At 46.8% G+C, this 20603-nt stretch overlaps 2 protein-coding genes across 2 annotated transcripts in view; both read right to left on the bottom strand.

Moving 5' to 3' along the window:
* LOC140720570 (NACHT, LRR and PYD domains-containing protein 3-like) overlaps window positions 1-20603 on the bottom strand; it is a 395705-nt gene that overhangs the window by 126955 nt on the left and 248147 nt on the right. The window lies entirely within an intron of this gene.
* On the bottom strand, window positions 15-12520 carry LOC140720560 (uncharacterized). The gene is given in 4 exon segments (XM_073035397.1): window positions 15-383; window positions 4062-4515; window positions 4861-5045; window positions 9143-12520. Coding segments are annotated over 4 exon segments (4386 nt in total).

Raw genomic sequence — 20603 nt, 5'->3', positions numbered from 1 at the left:
ATGAAGGTCGCGAGTTACTTGGAATTGGTTTGAAACGTCTCTTGAACATCTAAGTGAGCGGCTGGTTTAGTGTGGAAGCTTCGTTTGGAGTTTTTCTGCCAGTTTGGACGGGGTTCGTTGACGGTTGGGAACTGCGTAGCTCCCAGCTGTGGCCGCTGGCAACTCGCCAGGAAGCCGGGTCGCTCCAAAAACCGGAGACAAACGCTGTCGTTCCCCCACTGACATCGGGACAACCTCCTTCCACCTTTATCGTCGTGACTCCCGTTCGGTGTAGGAGCCGAAATATCGTTTGAGACGTCTCGACCTCTCACGGCCTGGAAGTTCTGCAGGACCGACGGAGCCTTTCCTGGAGTTGGAATTTCTGGCACGGAGCCAGCAAGGTACTGTCGAGTACAAACTTTTCCAGCCAGTTACTCAACTCGCTCCAGGACTTTATAACCGGCACATCCGTATATCTCTAGATTTGGACATAGTGTCAGCATGCCGGGCCGTTCTCCACGGAGTTGCAGGCCTTTGGGGAGTTAGACAAAGGCGGCTGCATCTCCAGCCTCGGACAACGCCCTGTTTCGGTCGGTGAAAGTTGAACGCGGGGTGCAATGTATTTTGCGAACTGGAACTACCCTGGAAAAGTGCGCGGAGGCTATGGAGGACTTGTTGGGGAGAGATGGTGTTTTGGCCACTGAGAAAGAGTTCTGGAAGGCCGTGTTTTATCTGAGGAATGATGAGTTGGTGCATCGGGCCCTCAGTAGAGGGATCACGGTGAAGAACATCTTTTTACAGATGGAGCTGGTGACAGCTCCCACACAACGCATCGTCCTCGGTCACGTAAAGCCTTTCATCCCCAACGAGGACCTGCTTCCCGCACTAGCACGCTTGGGGCGAGTAAGGTCAGAAAACTGCCATCAGGCACAAATTCAGGAGACGCACCCTCCGTACCGTAATCTCTTTCCGGCGACAGGTATTCATGAAGCTGGAAAAGGAGGACGAATTTGAGGGCCAGTTTACTGTCCAGCACGAGGGGGTAGATTATCAGGTGTATTGGAGCTCTGAGCGTCCACGGTGTCATGCGTGCGGGGAGGTGGGGCACTTTCGGAGGGACTGTCCTAGCACCCGAAAACCCAGGGAGTCCACTTCGGGAACTAGTGCCCCAGCTACCTCTGCCCCTGATCCCATTCCTGCTCCTACATTTGTGCCGGCCCCTGTCCGTATTCCTACGTCTGTTCCAGTCTCTGCTCCTACCCCTGTGGTTCAGGTGGGAGATCTTGAGGCTACGTACAGGGAGTTTCAGGCGAGGGACGGGTTGGAGCTTGTGCAGGGAAGGAAAGTGATGAAGAATTCCAAACACATGAAGAGGTCGGCCTCTGAGACCGCAGAGCTCACGCCCATTTGCCCTGAAGTGGAGCGGGAGACTCGGGGAAGTGCACAGTCGGACGGGGTGATGGAAGCGGAGAGTAACGCTCCATCGGTGAATCCCGCACCTGTGTGCTCCTCCGGCTTGAAGAGGAGAAGGGAATGTTCCCCCAAGAGGGCAGGGAATGTAGATGCGGGGGAGTCCCAAATAGGGGTGGGAATCCGGGTGGAAGTTGTGTCTAACCCTGAATCCCCAGATGTTGCCACCAGTCCTGTGGTAGGTGGTGTGGTTGTGCAGGAAGCTAGTGCTAGGCCTGTTTGCACAACTTAAACAGACCTGGAGCCCTCCACCCAGGACTTAGCCAAATCCGGCCCGCGGTGGAATTATCTTTGGCCCGCGAGATAATATCTAATTACTATTAAAGCTGGCCCCGGTAATCGAAGCGCCTATGGCGTATGATATGGCTAATGCTGAGTTTATTCAGGTACCAGGTTTTCAGGGTTTTTAGTGTTTATTCGGCAGTCTTGCTCGGCAGTCTTCTTCATAAGAAACGGAATTTGTAAAGTGAAACACTTTGTAGTAATAGCAGAGACTGAGACACATGAGAGCAGGCTGAAAAAACGGAGGCAACGAAAGCTGCGTTCGCACGCGTCCGACTGATCCGGCCCGCATGAAGCTGCATTTTGCTCAATCCGCCCCGTGACCTAAAATGAGTTTGACACCCCTGACTTAAGCAGTGCTCACTAGTGTGTCTCTTGGTGCGTCTGAGGGGTGTCTCCCCAGACCTCACTTTTATCCCTACTCACTGGGTCTCAGGTGTCAATCGGTTTTGAATGGCTTAGCCCATCAAATCGGATGTCCACTGAGGAATTTTAATGAACAGAATGATACCAAGTAAACAGCCCTCTCCGGAGCCATAAGTCTTACAGGAGTCGTAATATGGTGGAACAACAAGTCTCTTCCTCCCTGTGTTACCTCTCCCTTATCTGAAGCAAATGTTCCAGTCCAAGTATGTTGTTGTTACATCTCTTTCTCTCTCATTAGCAGCTTGGCAAGAGTAACGGTTTGTAATTCTCCCAGGGGAGGGGGACATGGGCAACCCTGCACACTTCTGCCCATCAAAGCTGTTCATCCTTCGTAACACCCCCATCCTTCTAGGAATTTTCACCAAAGGGGAACATTAACCAGTACAGCGTTTTACTTGATTACAGAGTTTAGCAAAAAAAAAACAGAAGTGTTCTTAACTATAAAGCAATACAGATATACCTTCACTTAGCATCTAGATAAACAGTCAGCGATTACATTGTCACTTCCTTTAATATGTTGTATCTGAATATCAAACTCTTGTAGCATCAGACTCCAATTTAATAATCTCCTGTTTTTATTGTTCATGTTAGCCAGGAATACCAAAGCGTTGTGATCTGTATAAACAATTAAAGGTCTTTGTGCTGAACAAATGTACACTTCAAAGTGTTGTATTGCCAAAACAAGTGCCAACAATTCTTTTTCTACGGTAGAGTAATTCCTCTGGTGCACATTGAACTTCCGAGAGAAATATACTACCGGGTGTTCCACCCCATCCCCTGCTTTCTGCAATAGGACTGCCCCTGCAGCCTCATCACTTGCATCGGTACCCAGGGAGAAAGGTTCTAACAAGTCAGGTGCCTTTAACACAGGGTGATGGCACAGTATGGTTCTTAACTTGTCAAAAGCATCCTGACAAGAATTGTTCCACTCAAATTTTTCTTCCTTCTGTAGTTTTGTAAGCGGGAGGGCGATATCAGCAAAGTTCTTACAAAATTTTCGATAGTACCCCACCATGCTCAAAAATCTTCTTAAGGCTCTCTTATTTGTTGGTAGAGGAACCTCAGAAATAGCCTGTACTTTTGCCTGCACAGGATCCAACTGCCCCTGCCCTACCACATACCCCAAGTAGGTGATTGTGGCATGCCCAAATTCACTCTTTGCAAGGTTCACTGTAAGTTGGGCTGCAGACATTCTTTTGAACAGGTTTTCTACAGCCTCAATGTGCTCATCCCAGGTGTCATTCCAAACTACCAATTCGTCAATATAAGCCTTGATATTTGTTAACCCTTTTATCACCATGTCAATCATCCTCTGGAATGTCCCTGGTGCATTTTTCATTCAGAACGGCAAGACGTTGTACTCGTAAAACTCGGATGGGGTGACAAAGTCTGAAATTTCTCGAGCCCTGTCCGTTAAAGGAACGCACCAGTATCCCTTTAACAAGTCAATCTTAGTGATGTACCTCGCTTTCCCCATTTTATCAATGCAATCGTCCACCCTAGGGATAGGGTAAGCATCTGTCTGCGTGACAGCATTCACCTTTCTGTAATCGGTACAGAATCCTATGGTACTGTCCGGTTTCGGTACTACCACGCAGGGAGAGGCCCACGCAGAAAAGGATTCACGAATTATACCAGCAGCTAGCATATGCTCAATTTCTTTTTCTACTGGCTTACTCTTTTCCAAATTCATCCGGGAAGGGGATTGTTTAATAGGCTGGTTCGAGGTAACGATGACATCATGCTCTGTTCCTTTACACCTCCTTGGAACATCTGGACATAAATCTGTATGCCGTTTAATGAGCTGTGTTAACTGCTCTCTTTGTTCAGGCTCTAAATGATTGACTTTATCAGCAAGGTTGGCTATAATAACAGTTCTCTAGTCTGGTGGGTATTATACTTACCTTTTCAAAACGCTCTGGTTCCTCCTCAACACTCTTCTCTACCTCATCAGTTTTCGTGACTGCACCGACCTCCGCGGGGGTCGTTTCATGATAACCTTTCAGCATGTTTACATGAACCAACTGGTTCGGCTTGCGTCTATCAGAGGTTTCAATCACATAGTTCAGCGAGTCTATTTTCTTAACTACTTTGTATGGTCCTTGAAACCTCGCCTGTAGGGGGTTGGTAACTACAGGGAATAGGACCAAGACCTTATCGCCCACGTGAAATTCTTGCTCTCGGGTACGTTTGTCATACCATTGTTTCATTCTCGTCTGGGAGCCTTTTAAATTTTCCTTTGCCAAGGCGCATACTTTATGGAGTCTTTCCCGGAATTTTAAAACATAGTCAATCACACTGACTTGAACGTTCGGGCTAGACCACTTCTCTTTAAGTAGGGTTAAAGGTCCTCTGGGCCTGTGACCAAAAACGAGCTCAAACGGACTGAACCGCAGAGATTCCTGAACCGTGTCCCTCACTGCAAATAACAGAAGTTGTAATGCATCATCCCAGTCTCGAACGTCTTCCTGACAGTAAGTTTTAATCATAGTCTTTAGTGTAGCGTGGAATCTTTCCAACGCTCCTTGAGATTCCGGATGGTATGCAGAAGCTAAAATTTGTTTAACTCCCATCTGTGTCATCATTTGCTGAAATGCTCTGGATGTAAATGTACTCCCCTGATCCGATTGTATTTCCTTAGGTAGCCCCACTGTGGTAAAGAATTTAATGAGGGCCTTCACCACCGCAGGGGTCCTAACATACCCCGGAGGCACAGCCTCTGGAAATCGTGTAGCGGCACACATCATGGTCATGACGTACTGCCGCCCAGTCGCTGTTCTAGGCAAAGGTACCACAAAATCCACAACGATTCGGGAGAAAGGCTCCTCAAAAGCGGGTATCGGTCTGAGAGGTGCCTTGGGGATAACCTGGTTCGGCTTTCCTACCACCTGACACGCATGGCACCTTTTACAATAGTCAGCAATATCCTTCCTCATTTTTGGCCAATAGAAATCTTTCATAACCCTATCCACTGTCTTCCTTACTCCCAAATGTCCACCTAGAGGTCCCTTGTGAGCTAAGTTCAAAATTTCATCCCGATACACCTTCGGTACTACCACCTGATGTTCTACCGCCCAGCCATCATCGACTGGCACCGTGGTCGGCCTCCACTTCCTCATCAACACTCCCTCCTTCAGGTAGTAACCCTCTGGTTCTTTAGCCAGTTCTGTCTCAGAAAGAACTGACTCCCTCAATGCCACAAGCTCCTCGTCACGTCCTTGCTCCTTTATAAATTCTCTCCTTGCTAAGGGTAGGTCTACCTCCTCTCCTTTACCCTCTTTCACCTCCCTATTCTCCGCTTTACCATCCCCTAACCCCTCTTGGTACAGGGTCGGTAAAAACATCTCAGCCAAATCAACACTGGACTCATTTAAACTGTCTTCTTTCTCAGCCACCTTTCTCGACATGCTGCAAGTGATTGCGCATGCGGGATAGATCTAAGAATCCAGGGGCGTGTCCTCAGCCCTCACAGGCTTGCTTGTCAGTTTCATTGCTGAATACACGTCACCACCTGCTAAATCATTACCAAGAAGGACGTCCACGCCGTCTCTCGGTAATTCTGACCGCACCCCTACTTCGACTGGTCCAGATACCAGGTCACATTTAAAAATGATCCCATGCAAAGTCACAGCTTCTTGTCCCTTTTCCTATACCTCTTAAAACTACCTCTCCAGTCTCAGGACCAAAATCTAGCACCTTACTTAGGATCAATGACTGATCAGCCCCAGTATCTCTCCAGATTCTCACTGGAACTGGGGTCTCTCCTTCTTTCACAGGCACCGTCCCTTCTGAAATAAATTTCTCACGACCCTCTCGTACTCTATCTACCTTTGCCTTCCTCGTCGATTTGCTGATCGACTCAATACACCCTGTAGGGACTGCCATTTTCCCTTTTCCTGTCTCCTTATTCGGAGCAAAGCAATTAGATGCAATATAACCAACCTTTCCACAATTATAACAGGTCAAGCCAGGAACCTTCCTGCCAGCCTGCTTGTCCTTTACCACTAGCTCCCGGCTTATTCTCTACCTTAGTCGGTGGACTTTCTTTACCGTCCCTACTGTCTTTCTGGTAACTCTTATTTGAGGAAAACTTCGTCTTGTGGGTTAGGGCATATTCATCTGCGAACCTGGCAAATTCCGATAAAGGCTTATTCGTCTTCTCGTTCAGATACATCCGGATATTATTCGAAACATAACCTTTAAATTCCTCAATCAGAATTAACTCCCTGAAACGATGGAAATCCTCCTCCACCTTTTCTGCAGCACACCAGCGATCCAAGAGCACACCCTTTTCATAGGCAAACTCTGCATACGTCTGATTCCACAGTTTCTTTAAATCTCTGAACTTTTGTCTATACGCTTCAGGTACCAACTCATAGGCCCGAAGGATAGCCTCCTTTACTTGCTCATAATCCTCAGACACGTCCATGGACAATGCTGCATATGCCCGTTGAGCCTTACTTTTTAATGCACTTTGTAACAACGCCACCCACTGATCTCTGGGCCACTTCTGATTCACTGCCACCTTTTCAAAATGCAAGAAGTAACTATCAACATCTGTCTCCTTGAACGGAGGTACTAACCTAAACTCCCTACTAATATTAATCTCCTCTCTTGAGCCTTCCCCTCGGTCTCTTCCCTGTTGCTTTAACCTCTCCATGTCCAGCGCATGCTGCCTATCTCTCTCCTTTTCCCTTCCCTCCATCTCCCTTTCAGCCTTTCCTTCTCCCTTTGTGCCTCCCAGGCAGCTCTTTCCCGCTCCCTTTGCGCCTCTAACTCCTTTAGCAGGATCTCATTCTCCCTTTTCTTCTGTTCCGCGTCCAACCTTAATTTTTCCAACTCTAACTGAACCACCCCAACAACTGGTTTCTTTTCAGGGATAAGTTCCAATACCCCCGGCGTGAACACACCCTCGGATATATAATACTGGGCTATGGCCCTCTGTATCTCCCACTTTTTCATTGACGACTTCACCTCTGGGAGATTTAAACCTTTTGCAATATTCACCAAGTCCGTCTTTTTGGCACTCTCTAGCACCTTCAAAGTCGAGTTTTCTATAAATTCATCTATATCCATCTTTGCTGGTTTCCCATCTGGTTACCCACGCAACCAGAACAAATAATGGACTTAAAGCCCGATTCACTGGCCCCCCAATTTGGTATCAAATCTCGAGACGAGGCCCCAATTTGTTACGTACCCGTAACTGGGTGTCTTACCAGCAAAGATAGAAGTATCCATAGGAGTCTGGTACTATTATCAAAACAGTGTTTATTAGTAAAATATACAAATCAATATCAACAATGCAAATATACAGATAATACACGTTAGCAATACTAAACCTAAAAGTGTGGGTATAATAATAATCAATAATAAACAAGCTCTATCGATGTCCGGGGATAATGAATTGTCATATGTGAATATAAAGTTCAGTTCAGTTCATACGTACTGAGGTAGTTGTTGGTCGATGTGTTGTAATTGTTGGAGAGAGAGAGAGTGAGCAAACAGTGACAGCCAGTCAAACCTTCCTTTACAATCTTGATCAGTCGATGTGTTGTTGTGGCCATTTAGGTATGACCCCTCTGTCCTTTAGCTAGACCGTTCTTCTATGGTGGATTCGTCACCCAGGCAAGGGTGGACACACACACAAGGCCACACCGGCCTCGCTATAAACACTATGAGTTAAAATTGACCGATCGTTCATTGGGTCTCCAAGGCCCCACACTTTCTCGTGGGTTCCAACACTTAAGCAGTGCTCACTAGTGTGTCTCTTGGTGCGTCTGAGGGGTGTCTCCCCAGACCTCTCTTTTATCCCTACTCACTGGGTCTCAGGTGTCAATCAGTTTTGAATGGCTTAGCCCATCAAACCAGCCCACTCCGGCTGTCCACTGAGGAATTTTAATGAACAGAATAGTACCAAGTAAACAGCCCTCTCCGGAGCCATAAGTTTTACAGGAGTCATAATATGGTGGAACAACAAGTCTCTTCCTCCCTGGGTTATCTCTCCCTTATCTGAAGCAAATATTCCAGTCCAAGTATGTTTTAGTTCCATCTCTTTCTCTCTCATTAGCAGCCTGGCAAGAGTAACGGTTTGTAATTCTCCCAAGGGAGGGGGACATGGGCAACCCTGCACCCTTCTGCCCATCAGAGCTGTTCATCCTTCGTAACAATAGTAACTTAAACAAAATAAACAGAAGTTAACAGTGTTATGTGTATTTATGTGTATAAATAAAACTCCCAAACTATTGAGCTTGGGGGAAACAAGGCTTGGAGTCTTGAGATGGTAAAGTATGAAAGTTCAGTTCAACCACAGAATAGGCGATGAGAGAGATATTTGTAATCCAGGGTAAATGTCAAGAGAAGGCAATTATGTCGAATTCCACAGGTTCCATGGTCGTAAAACAAGAGAACAGTCACTGTAGATTTTATCTGTCATCTTTCCAAATTCACATACTAATTATCACTCAAAGTGACTTGTCACAAGGGGTATCGTCTTCAAATGAATTACCACACCACACCCAGGCAAGGGTTGACACATCAGTGGTCTTCACAGGATACCCCAAATCAGATCCACTCCTATAGCTCAAACAAGGTAACAACCACACATTTGATGTATGCTGAATTGATAATTAACCCACCCTTCTGGGCATAGGAGAATTCCAAACAGTGACCCTTGGCCACTAGTTCCCTGGTTTCGATCCTTCCATCTTTCCTCCTTCGTCTACGTCTGACTTTGAGTGTCTGTGTCCTCAGTTAAAACTAAACAAACTGCGAGCGATGTAAACAAGCTGCAAGTCAGACTGATTCACCTTCTTAATCTCTATCGCTCCCTCTCTCTCGAAATAACAGTCCACAGCAAACAAAACCTAGGGATTCATAACAACGGCCACTCCCCATTGTGAATTGACTGGTATGCCAGTAGTTGAGATGACAGAGTGAATCCTTACCCACATTCTCAGCAGGTGAACGGCTTCTCCCCAGTGTGAACTTGCTGATGTCTCTGGAGTGTGGAAGAGCGAATGTATCTCTTCCCACATTCTGAGCAAGTGAACAGCTTCTTCCCAGTGTGAATTTGTTGATGACTCCGTAGGTCAGATGACCGAGTGAATCTCTCCCCACAGACTGAGCAGGTGAATAGCTTCTCCCCAGTGTGAACTCGCTGATGACTCTGTAGGTTGGATGGATCAGTGAATCCCTTCCCACAGACTGAGCAGGTGAATGGCTTCTCCCCAGTGTGAACTCGCTGATGACTCTGCAGGTTGGATGGATCAGTGAATCTCTTCCCACATTCTGAACAGGTGAACGGCCTCTCCCCAGTGTGAATTCGCTGATGACTCTGTAGGTTGGATGGATCAGTGAATCTCTTCCCACAGACTGAGCAGGTGAATAGCTTCTCCCCAGTGTGAACTCGCTGATCACTCTGTAGTTGGGATGACTGAGTGAATCCCTTCCCACATTCTGAGCAGATGAATGGCTTCTCCCCAGTGTGAACTCGCTGTTGTCTCTGTAGGGTGGATGAATGAGTGAATCTCTTCCCACAGACTGAGCAGGTGAACGGCCTCTCCCCAGTGTGAACTCGCTGATGACTCTGGAGTTGGGATGACTGAGTGAATCCCTTCCCACATTCTGAGCAGATGAACGGCTACTCCCCAGTGTGAACTCGCTGGTGTCTCTGTAGGGTGGATGAATGAGTGAATCTCTTCCCACAGACTGAGCAGGTGAACGGCTTCTCCCCAGTGTGAACTCGCTGATGACTCTGTAGTTGGGATGACTGAGTAAATCTCTTCCCACATTCTGAGCAAGTGAACAGCTTCTTCCCAGTGTGAATTTGTTGATGACTCCGTAGGTCAGATGACCGAGTGAATCTCTCCCCACAGACTGAGCAGGTGAATAGCTTCTCCCCAGTGTGAACTCGCTGATGACTCTGTAGGTTGGATGGATCAGTGAATCCCTTCCCACAGACTGAGCAGGTGAATGGCTTCTCCCCAGTGTGAACTCGCTGATGACTCTGCAGGGTGGATGAATGAGTGAATCTCTTCCCACAGACTGAGCAGGTGAACGGCTTCTCCCCAGTGTGAACTCGCTGATGACTCTGTAGTTGGGATGACTGAGTAAATCTCTTCCCACATTCTGAACAGGTGAACGGCTTCTCCCCAGTGTGAACTCGCTGATGACTCTGAAGGTTGGATGAGTGAGTGAATCCCTTCCCACAGACTGAGCAGGTGAATAGCTTCTCCCCAGTGTGAACTCGCTGATGTCTCTGTACGTTGCATGACAGAGTGAATCTCTTCCCACAGACTGAGCAGGTGAATGGCCTCTCCCCAGTGTGAACTCGCTGATGTCTCTGTAGCTGGGATGACTGAGTAAATCTCTTCCCACATTCTGAACAGGTGAACGGCTTCTCCCCAGTGTGAACTCGCTGATGACTCTGTAGGTTGGATGGATCAGTGAATCCCTTCCCACAGACTGAGCAGGTGAATGGCTTCTCCCCAGTGTGAACTCGCTGATGACTTTGTAGTTGGGATGACTGAGTGAATCCCTTCCCACATTCTGAGCAGATGAACGGCTTCTCCCCAGTGTGAACTCGCTGATGTCTCTGTAGGCTGGATAACTGAGCGAATCTGCTCCCACAGTCTGAGCAGCTGAATGGCCTCTCCCCAGTGTGAACTCGCAGATGACTCTGTACTTGGGATAACTCAGAGAATCTCTTCCCACAGAATGAGCAGGTGAACGGCTTCTGCCCAGTGTGAACTCGCTGGTGTCTCTGTAGGGTGGATGAATGAGTGAATCTCTTCCCACAGACTGAGCAGGTGAATGGCCTCTCCCCAGTGTGAACTCGCTGATGACTCTGTAGTTGGGATGACTGAGTTAATCTCTTCCCACATTCTGAACAGGTGAATGGCTTCTCCCCAGTGTGAACTCGCTGATGACCCTGTAGGTTGGATGGATCAGTGAATCCCTTCCCACAGACTGAGCAGGTGAATGGCTTCTCCCCAGTGTGAACTCGCTGATGACTGTGTAGTTGGGATGACTGAGTAAATTCCTTCCCACATTCTGAGCAGATGAACGGCTTCTCCCCAGTGTGAACTCGCTGGTGTCTCTGTAGGGTGGATGAATGAGTGAATCTCTTCCCACAGACTGAGCAGGTGAACGGCTTCTCCCCAGTGTGAACTCGCTGATGACTCTGTAGTTGGGATGACTGAGTAAATCTCTTCCCACATTCTGAACAGGTGAACGGCTTCTCCCCAGTGTGAACTCGCTGATGACTCTGAAGGTTGGATGAGTGAGTGAATCCCTTCCCACAGACTGAGCAGGTGAATAGCTTCTCCCCAGTGTGAACTCGCTGATGTCTCTGTACGTTGCATGACAGAGTGAATCTCTTCCCACAGACTGAGCAGGTGAATGGCCTCTCCCCAGTGTGAACTCGCTGATGTCTCTGTAGCTGGGATGACTGAGTAAATCTCTTCCCACATTCTGAACAGGTGAACGGCTTCTCCCCAGTGTGAACTCGCTGATGACTCTGTAGGTTGGATGGATCAGTGAATCCCTTCCCACAGACTGAGCAGGTGAATGGCTTCTCCCCAGTGTGAACTCGCTGATGACTTTGTAGTTGGGATGACTGAGTGAATCCCTTCCCACATTCTGAGCAGATGAACGGCTTCTCCCCAGTGTGAACTCGCTGATGTCTCTGTAGGCTGGATAACTGAGCGAATCTGCTCCCACAGTCTGAGCAGCTGAATGGCCTCTCCCCAGTGTGAACTCGCAGATGACTCTGTACTTGGGATAACTCAGAGAATCTCTTCCCACAGACTGAGCAGGTGAACGGCTTCTGCCCAGTGTGAACTCGCTGGTGTCTCTGTAGGGTGGATGAATGAGTGAATCTCTTCCCACAGACTGAGCAGGTGAATGGCCTCTCCCCAGTGTGAACTCGCTGATGACTCTGTAGTTGGGATGACTGAGTTAATCTCTTCCCACATTCTGAACAGGTGAATGGCTTCTCCCCAGTGTGAACTCGCTGATGACCCTGTAGGTTGGATGGATCAGTGAATCCCTTCCCACAGACTGAGCAGGTGAATGGCTTCTCCCCAGTGTGAACTCGCTGATGACTGTGTAGTTGGGATGACTGAGTAAATTCCTTCCCACATTCTGAGCAGATGAACGGCTTCTCCCCAGTGTGAACTCGCTGGTGTCTCTGTAGGGTGGATGAATGAGTGAATCTCTTCCCACAGACTGAGCAGGTGAACGGCCTCTCCCCAGTGTGAACTCGCTGATGACTCTGTAGTTGAGATGACTGAGTAAATCTCTTCCCACATTCTGAACAGGTGAACAGCTTCTCCCCAGTGTGAACTCGCTGATGACTCTGCATGTTGGATGGATCAGTGAATCTCTTTCCACAGACTGAGCAGGTGAATGGCTTCTCCCCAGTGTGAACTCGCTTATGTCTCTGTAGGCTGGATAACTGAGTGAATCTCTTCCCACAGACCAAGCAGATGAACGGCTGCTCCTTTGTGCGAACTCGCTGGTGATGCATTAGGTCAGATGACTGAGTGAATCCTTTCCCAGAAATTCAACAGATGATCAGCCTCTGCCCAGTGTGGTGTGAACTGACTGGTGTGTCCACAGGTGGGAAGACCAACTGAATCCTTTCTCACACACAGAACAGGTGAATGGCCTTGCCCAGTGTGAACTTGCTGATGTACCTTCAGTTGAGATGACCGAGTGAATTATTTCCCACTGTCTGAGCAGGTGAAAGGCCTTTCTCCTGTGTAAAATGATGGGTTGCCAGTTGGTCAAATGACCGAGTGAATCCTTCCCCACAGTCTGAGCAGGAAGGATGGTCGATAGGATCCCTTGTTCCACTTCTTAAATATCTAGACAGAGACAACAAAACTGGTGTGCCGTGTTTGTGCTTCCTGGAGACAAATTCCTTCTCATTTTTAACCTGTAAAAAGATTTACAAAATCCATCAATGGGTTTAGGACAACATTTCAGATGAGATTACATGAGTTGCCAAGGTTTGATCTGGTATCACACTGATACAGTGAGGTTCAACACAAGTTAGAAGAGATATCATCTCCTGACTGGGCAGAGTGCTGGTTTCTGGAATGACCATCAATTCCCTGATGCTCTTCCTGTCTCTATCAGAAAGGAGCATTTCTGCCATCTCCAATTTGAGCCTTAGTTTGACTCTCTCCATTGGTATTATTCCCCCCTCCTGCTGAACTGCATGGGTGCCTGGCCCCACAGTAACTGAAACAGTCTCACGCAAATAGTCTTTCTTGATGTGCATCTGGGATTTTCTTTTATGTATTATTAACTTAAAGTGCCACAGTTTTAACGCCATATAAAAAATTCCTGCTGAGATGAATGGTTGGTCTGCACAGCTGTTAAAAGGACTTAGAGTGAATTTTTGTATTATTGTCACAGTCATAGAAAATTACAACACAGAAACAGGCACTTTGGGCCATCTAGTCTGTGCTGAACTATTTAATCTGCCCACTCCCATACCCCTACCATCCAGGTACCTACACAAAATGTTGAAATCGAGCTTGCATGCACCGCTTGTGCTGGCTGCTCATTCCACACCCTGATGACTGTCTGTGTGAAGAAGTTGCCCCTCATGTTACCCTTAACATTTTACCTTTCACCCTTAACCCATGGCCTCTGGTTGTAGTTCCACCCAATCTCAGTGGAGAAAGCCAACTTGCATTTACACTATCTATGCCCCTCTATCACAATCAAATCTCCCCTCAATCTTCTACATTCCAAGGAATAAAGTTCATACCAAAGTGCAACAACTCACACTTGTCTGCATTAAATTCCATTTTCCATTTCTCAAACCATTTTGCCAGCTGGTCCAGATCACACTGCAAGTTTAAATGCTTTTTTGGCATTGACTAGATGGGCCAAAGAGCCTGTTTCTTTACTGAACTTCTCCGTGTTTCTATGGCAGAGAAGCTGGCCAAACTTGTTTGGAAGGGAAAGGGTAGGAGTGACAATTGAGCAGCAGTGGCTGGAGTTTCTGGAGCAATTCGGGAGCTGAGTGATTCCACAGAAGTGGAAGCATTAGAAAGACAGGAGGACACAACTGTGGCTAAAATGAGAAGCCAAAGCCAACATAAATGTCAAAGAGAGGGCAAACAAAAGAACAAAAACTATTCGGAAGCTTCGAGAAACCAAAAGAAGACAACAAAAAAAGTCAGCTGAGCTCAGTGCGTGGAATCATGATTTGTAGTCATTAATGGGTCTCGGTAGCACCCAACAGTCTGAGGCATTTAGAGGAACAAAATATACGAGGCTTCAATTTCTCTTCAAAAGCAAGGTTCCCTGGACCAGTTACCTTTCAACTTTCATTTTGGCAGCCACATACAAACTCTGCATCCTCAAAAATTCACATCTGAAGGCCTCCCACTTACAGGTACTCCTTTGCCAGGAAACAACCTGTCCCAAACCACACTTGGCAGATCCTTTCTGATACCATCAAAATTGACCTTTCTCCAATTTAGAATCTGAACCCATGGTCCAGACCTCTCTTTTTCCATATTTACTTTGAATCTCATGGCATTATGATCACTAATTTCTGTCACCAGCCCTGATCATTTCCTAACAGCTTATTGCTCATTTCTACGTTGGGAAATCTACGTACTGATTAAGGGCACATTTGACAAACTTTACCCCATCTAGTCCTTTTACATTATGGGAGTTCCAGTCAATATATGTAAAGTTAAAATCACTTACTGAATTATCCTTTGTTCCTTCGCATGGTCCGCAATCTCTCTACAAAGTTGTTCCTCTAAATCCCTCAGACTGTTGGGTGTAAACAAGTCCCAATAATGGCTACAATATCATAATTCCCTGTCCTGAGCTCATCGGGCTTTCCTACGATGCTTCTTGCATTGTGATAAACACAGCTCAGCACATTCATCGCACCAGGCTCAACCATTTGATTGCTGACTCTGTCTGAGGTCTGAACAACATCTGACGTGTCAAGAAAACAAACTCCCCCTCATTGTCACAAAAACAAAGGAGCTGATTGTGGACTGCAGGAGGAATGGAGACACTCTAACCCCTGTTGACATCAAAGGATTTGGGGCTGAGAGGGTGAACAGCTTTAAGACCCTCGGCATAAATATCACCAAGCATCTCACATGGTCTGTACATACCGGCTGTGTTGTGAAAAGAGCACAGCAGCACCTCTTTCACCTCAGATAGTTGAAGAAGTTGGGAATGGGGCCCGAAATCCTGAGGACTTTCTACAGGGACACAATTGAGAGCATCCTAACTGGCTGCATCACTGCTTGGTATGGGAACTGTACTTCCCTTAATCTCAGGAACTTGCAGAGATTGGTGTGGGACAGCCCAGCGCATCTGTAGATGTGAACTTCCCACTATTCAGGACATTTACAGAGACAGGTGTGGAAAAAGGGCCCAAAAGATATTGGGGACCCAATTCACCACAACCACAAACTGTTCCTACTGCCACCATCCAGGAAATGGTACCACAGCAAAAGGACCAACAGGCTCCGGGACATCATCTTCTACCAGGCCATCAGACTGATTAATTCATGCTGATACAATTGCATATCTATGTTATACTGACTGTTCTATGCACAAACTATTTATTATAAATTACTATAAATTACACATTGCACATTTAGATGGAGATGTAACGTAAAGACTTCTACTCCTCATGTATATGTATGTAAGAAAGTCAATTCAATTCAAATCACCCTCTCCACTATCTGTCCTGTCATTCTGGCTCCCATTCTCCCTGCAAATCATTTTAACCACATCAGCACCCCCCTCCACCACACTTGCTCTCGCAGCTCTTACCACGAGGATATTAGTCCCCTTCCTGTTCTGTTCCCCTAACTAATGAATCCCCTATCACTCCTTTGACTTTCCTCTGCCAGGTAATCACCCCAATACTTTCTAAAGTGTTCCACCTGTTGTTGTGTGGGATAGCAACAAGAGTACTCTGTGATGGCTATTTAACCTCATTTCCCTTCCTGACTCTCACCCAGTTTCCTGTGTCCTGCACCTTGGGTGTAACTCACCTCTCTTCATGTCATATCTATCACCCCCTCCAACTGCTGGATGATCCGGAATTCATCCATTTCCAGTTCCAACTCCTTAAAATGCAGCTGGATACACATCTTGTAGGTGAGGGCATCAACAACACTGGAGGTCTCCCCACCTTCCCACCAATGTCCCCTCTAATTTGTAATGACAAGGATGCACATAAATCATGTACCGTGTATTTTTTTTTTTACCCAGTGACAACCATATAACCATATATAACCATATAACAATCACAGCACGGAAACAGGCCATTCCGGCCCTCCTAGTCCATGCCGAACTCTTAATCTCACCTAGTCCCACCTACCCGCACTCAGCCCATAACCCTCCACTCCTTTCCTGTCCATATACCTATCCAATTTTACCTTAAATGACACAACTGAACTGGCCTCTACTACTTCTACAGGAAGCTCATTCCACACAGCTATCACTCTCTGAGTAAAGAAATACCCCCTCGTGTTTCCCTTAAACTTTTGCCCCCTAACTCTCAAATCATGTCCTCTCGTTTGAATCTCCCCTACTCTCAATGGAAACAGCCTATTCACGTCAACTCCGTCTATCTATCCCTCTCAACATTTTAAATACCTCGATCAAATCCCGTGTGCAAAAACGTGTGCACAGAGAATTTTATATAGAGAGGTATTCATTTTCACAGCTAGCAAATCACTGTCGATAAAAACTTTGATCTCCTCTGGCTTGTATCGAGTTCATCTGCACTCTCACACAACCTATGTAGCAGGCCTATAGCGGGTTATGAAGGATTTTCTCGCCAGAGCTTTTGCACACTGTCCATATGTGACTTGTTTGCTAAATGACGCTTTAAAAAGTCAGATTTCCAAATTTCACTCCACTTCTTCCCATTTGCAAATTCTCCAGCAACTTTTGCATCACCACAATACAGACAGGTAACAGCAGTTTCTGTGTTGTACATAAATATTTCCCTTGAACCCTCTCCAGATGACTGACGGTGATGAACTCGATTATGGCAATGCCAATGAATGTGAAGGGAAGGGTAGTAGTCTGTCCCATTGGAGTCTGGCACATTTGTGATGTGAAAGTTACTTGTTGCCAAGGGCAAAGGTTTTTGATATTACCATGTACCCAGAGAGAATGGGACAAAACATGTTCTCACCTGTAGAAAAGTTCAGAACAGGAGGAGGTAGAACAAACAGCACACACACAAAATACTGGAGGAACTCAGCAGGCCAGGCAGCATCTAAGGAAAAGAGTACTAATGCTGAGTTCCGCCGGCATTTTGTGTGTGTTGCTTGGATTTCCAGCATCTGCAGATTTTCTCTTGTTACTGATTGGAGGTGGAACAAAGCTAATTTTCTCTACTGCTGATGCAAAAGATTTTGTTCCCTTCCTCTGAGTTCCTAATCCTTGCATTTAGATAGCTGGAGCTCAGCTCTGTCTGAGAGATCCATCGGTTCCCATTCCCTCATCAGCCGGAAGCTCCCCGGGGCCCGTGTACAGATCGTGGGTCTGAGAGAGAGGGAAGAGGGCAGGACTGTTCCGGGATTGCTGGCCACCGTGACTGGATTTCACAGGAATCGTCCTGAAGTCGGTGTTTAATATAACATCGGAGAGAATCGATCTTACCTGCGCCCGACATTTTCAAGGCCTGCAGGGTACTGCGCGCATGCGTGATACTCGGGGACGTCATCAGCCTGACGCCTGCGCATTTCCTCGGTGCTTTAGGGCACTTCAGGCGAAATTTTTAACGCACCGCATTATGGGTAATTAGGGTGCCATTAAACATTTCTGCAAGCACCGGTTCATTGTCCATACCTCATTCTTTTTCGTGTGTATAGAAAAATCAGCAGCTGTTTTAACGCAGAAAGTGGCTCCCATAAACAATATACTCAATACCAACGTGTATCTAATGCCAAAGTAAAATGCAGTTAAAAAACACAGGAGATTCTGCAGTTGTTGGAAATACAGAGACGCACACACACAAAATGCTGGAGGAACTCTGCAATTCAGAGAGCAACTAAGCAGCGGAGTACACAGGCTAGGCATGCTGAAGGGGCTCGGCCTAAACATTGTCTATTTATTCCTCTTCACATTTTCTGCCTCATCTGTTGATTTCCACTAGTATTTTGCAGAAATTAACCACCTTTTTTTCCAGTCAACCAGTTTCCAAATGTTTCTGATGTTTCTTTTGTAGTCATATCCTGCTGGTCTGATTCCTCCTCCTCCTCGTAAACTCTAGACCCCATCTCTCTCTGGAGCCCCAAAGCCTGACTCGGGCTGGCAACTCTTCGGTTTCTGACTCTGCACCATCGAAGATTCACTCGCTAGTCTGCTGTCAGACTTCAGAGGCGCATTGTGTTACGAGACCGCAGGTTCGTTTACTTTGAGTGTCGCTTTAAGTGCCTGAGTGAGGCGGGGCTGTGACGTCAGACACAAGCTGCGGCAGCCTGAGGGAGCGGGAGCGGGAGAGGGAGAGGGAGACAAGCTGTAGGAACTTCAGCGTGTGACTGCTCTAGGCTGCAACTCTTCCATGCCCGAAAGGTTGGGTTGATCTGATCATCGGCACGCAGTGCACAACGGATGTGTGACTGTCACTTCGTATCATCCATATGTGTGGATTTGCTGGAGTATCCTGTGGTATCACTTTTGTGGGCCCTTACCTGGAATCGAGGTGTTCTGTGGTAACCACTTGAAGACGATATTCCTGTGACTGTCACCTGGTGATATTTCTAAGAGGATTTCGGAACTAATCGACGGATAAGATCTTCAGCGACTGTTGTTTCGTTTACCCAGCGTGGAATGTGTGTGGAATTCTTCGTAATTGCCTTCTCTCTAGACGTTCGTGTGGATTTACAAATCTCTCCTATCACTCACTTTTTCCGTGGATTACTGAACTTTTCTATTTTACCATCTTAAGACTTTAAGCATTGTTTCCCAAGCTTGATAGTTTGGGAGCTATATATACGCATTACACTGTTAACTTCTGTTTATTTCATTTAATCTTTTATATTTGGAGCAGATACTAATGAAGATAGTGGTTTTAACATCGAAACCAGACTCCGTTAGTGATCTGTTGCTGCTGCTACGTAACAAATCCAACAACCCAGCTGTCTGAGGCACAGTCCTTTAAAATTGGTGAAAATGACCCAAAACGTTGAAAAGAGCAGGGAAGAAGGAGTTTAACCAACTTCGTCCAGAGTCCTGAAGAACGTCAAAACCACAGTGAGCTCATCGTCTTATTCAGCCCGGGGAAAATCATGCAGGGAATTCATGCAGGTGTATAAGATGATGAGAGGCATTGGTCGTGTGGATAGACAGAGGCTTTTTCCCAGGGCGGAAACGGCTAACACGAGGGGGAATAGGTTTAAGCTGCTTGGAAGTAGGTACAGAGGAGATATCAGAGCTAAGATTTTTAAAGCAAAGAGTGGTGTTTGTGTGGAATGCACTGCCAGCGATGGTGGTAGAGGCGGATACAATAGGGTCTTTTAAGAGACTCTTAGATAGGTACACGGAGCTTAGGAAAATAGGTGGCTATGCAGTAGGCATTTTCTAAGCATTTTCTAGAGTAAGTTACATGGTGGGCAACCTGTCATCTCAGGGAGAGTGAGAGGGGAACGGCAAGGGTAGATTTTCATATACTGATATGGAACAGAAATATGGGCAGGGACCAGATGGGCCGAGTGGCCTCCCTAGTTTGCTTCGTGAGTGTGGTAGAGACAGTAAGTACCTGAGACACGGGACTTGATACAGAACTGATTTATCTTTCATAGATCCACAATATTAAACACCAGTCTAGTTTAAGGCTAACATCAGCAGAACAGACTCCTCCAATGCTCAGTGACCAGGTTTCAGTCCTGGGTGCGATAAACAGCCGCAAGAACTGCAGAATCTGTCAGTAACAGTCCCTCATGAACCTGCAGCTGCCTTCAGTCACCGTGATGGTTAAACATTTAACACAGGACTCCGCCTCTCGCTCATGGACATGTAAGACACAGTCGATTTCTGTCCGCCGTTAATCTCTCCCTTTTCCGACTTAAACTTTGAAATTTCAACTTTATTCAGTGGGATCTATAGAGCAACGGTTGTAATTATGGCCCCCAGAAAAACAGAGGATTCAGGTGCTGCGTTATTTCCATTGGTGCGAAGCGATGTCAATTACTCATTACACCCAATAGTACAGGCGAAACAGCCGAGAGATCGTCTCCCCCGCTTCCTCGGCGGGATAAACCTCAAAGTAAATGTCCCGCTTTTTGATTTCTTTCCATTTCTTCCCGCTTCTGAAGCGTCCCCTGCGGCCGGAGTCTGATGTATCGCTGAGAGGTAGGAGGAGAACACTGGCCGAATCCCCGGGGACGGAGGGAATGAACCCAGCAGGGAAAGGAAGGGGGGGGGGG

The sequence above is a fragment of the Hemitrygon akajei genome, unplaced genomic scaffold (assembly GCF_048418815.1).
Source record: "Hemitrygon akajei unplaced genomic scaffold, sHemAka1.3 Scf000045, whole genome shotgun sequence".
NCBI lineage: Eukaryota > Metazoa > Chordata > Chondrichthyes > Myliobatiformes > Dasyatidae > Hemitrygon > Hemitrygon akajei.
The sequence above is the reverse complement of the archived record's forward strand: the minus strand, read 5'-3'. Positions and strand labels throughout refer to the sequence as shown.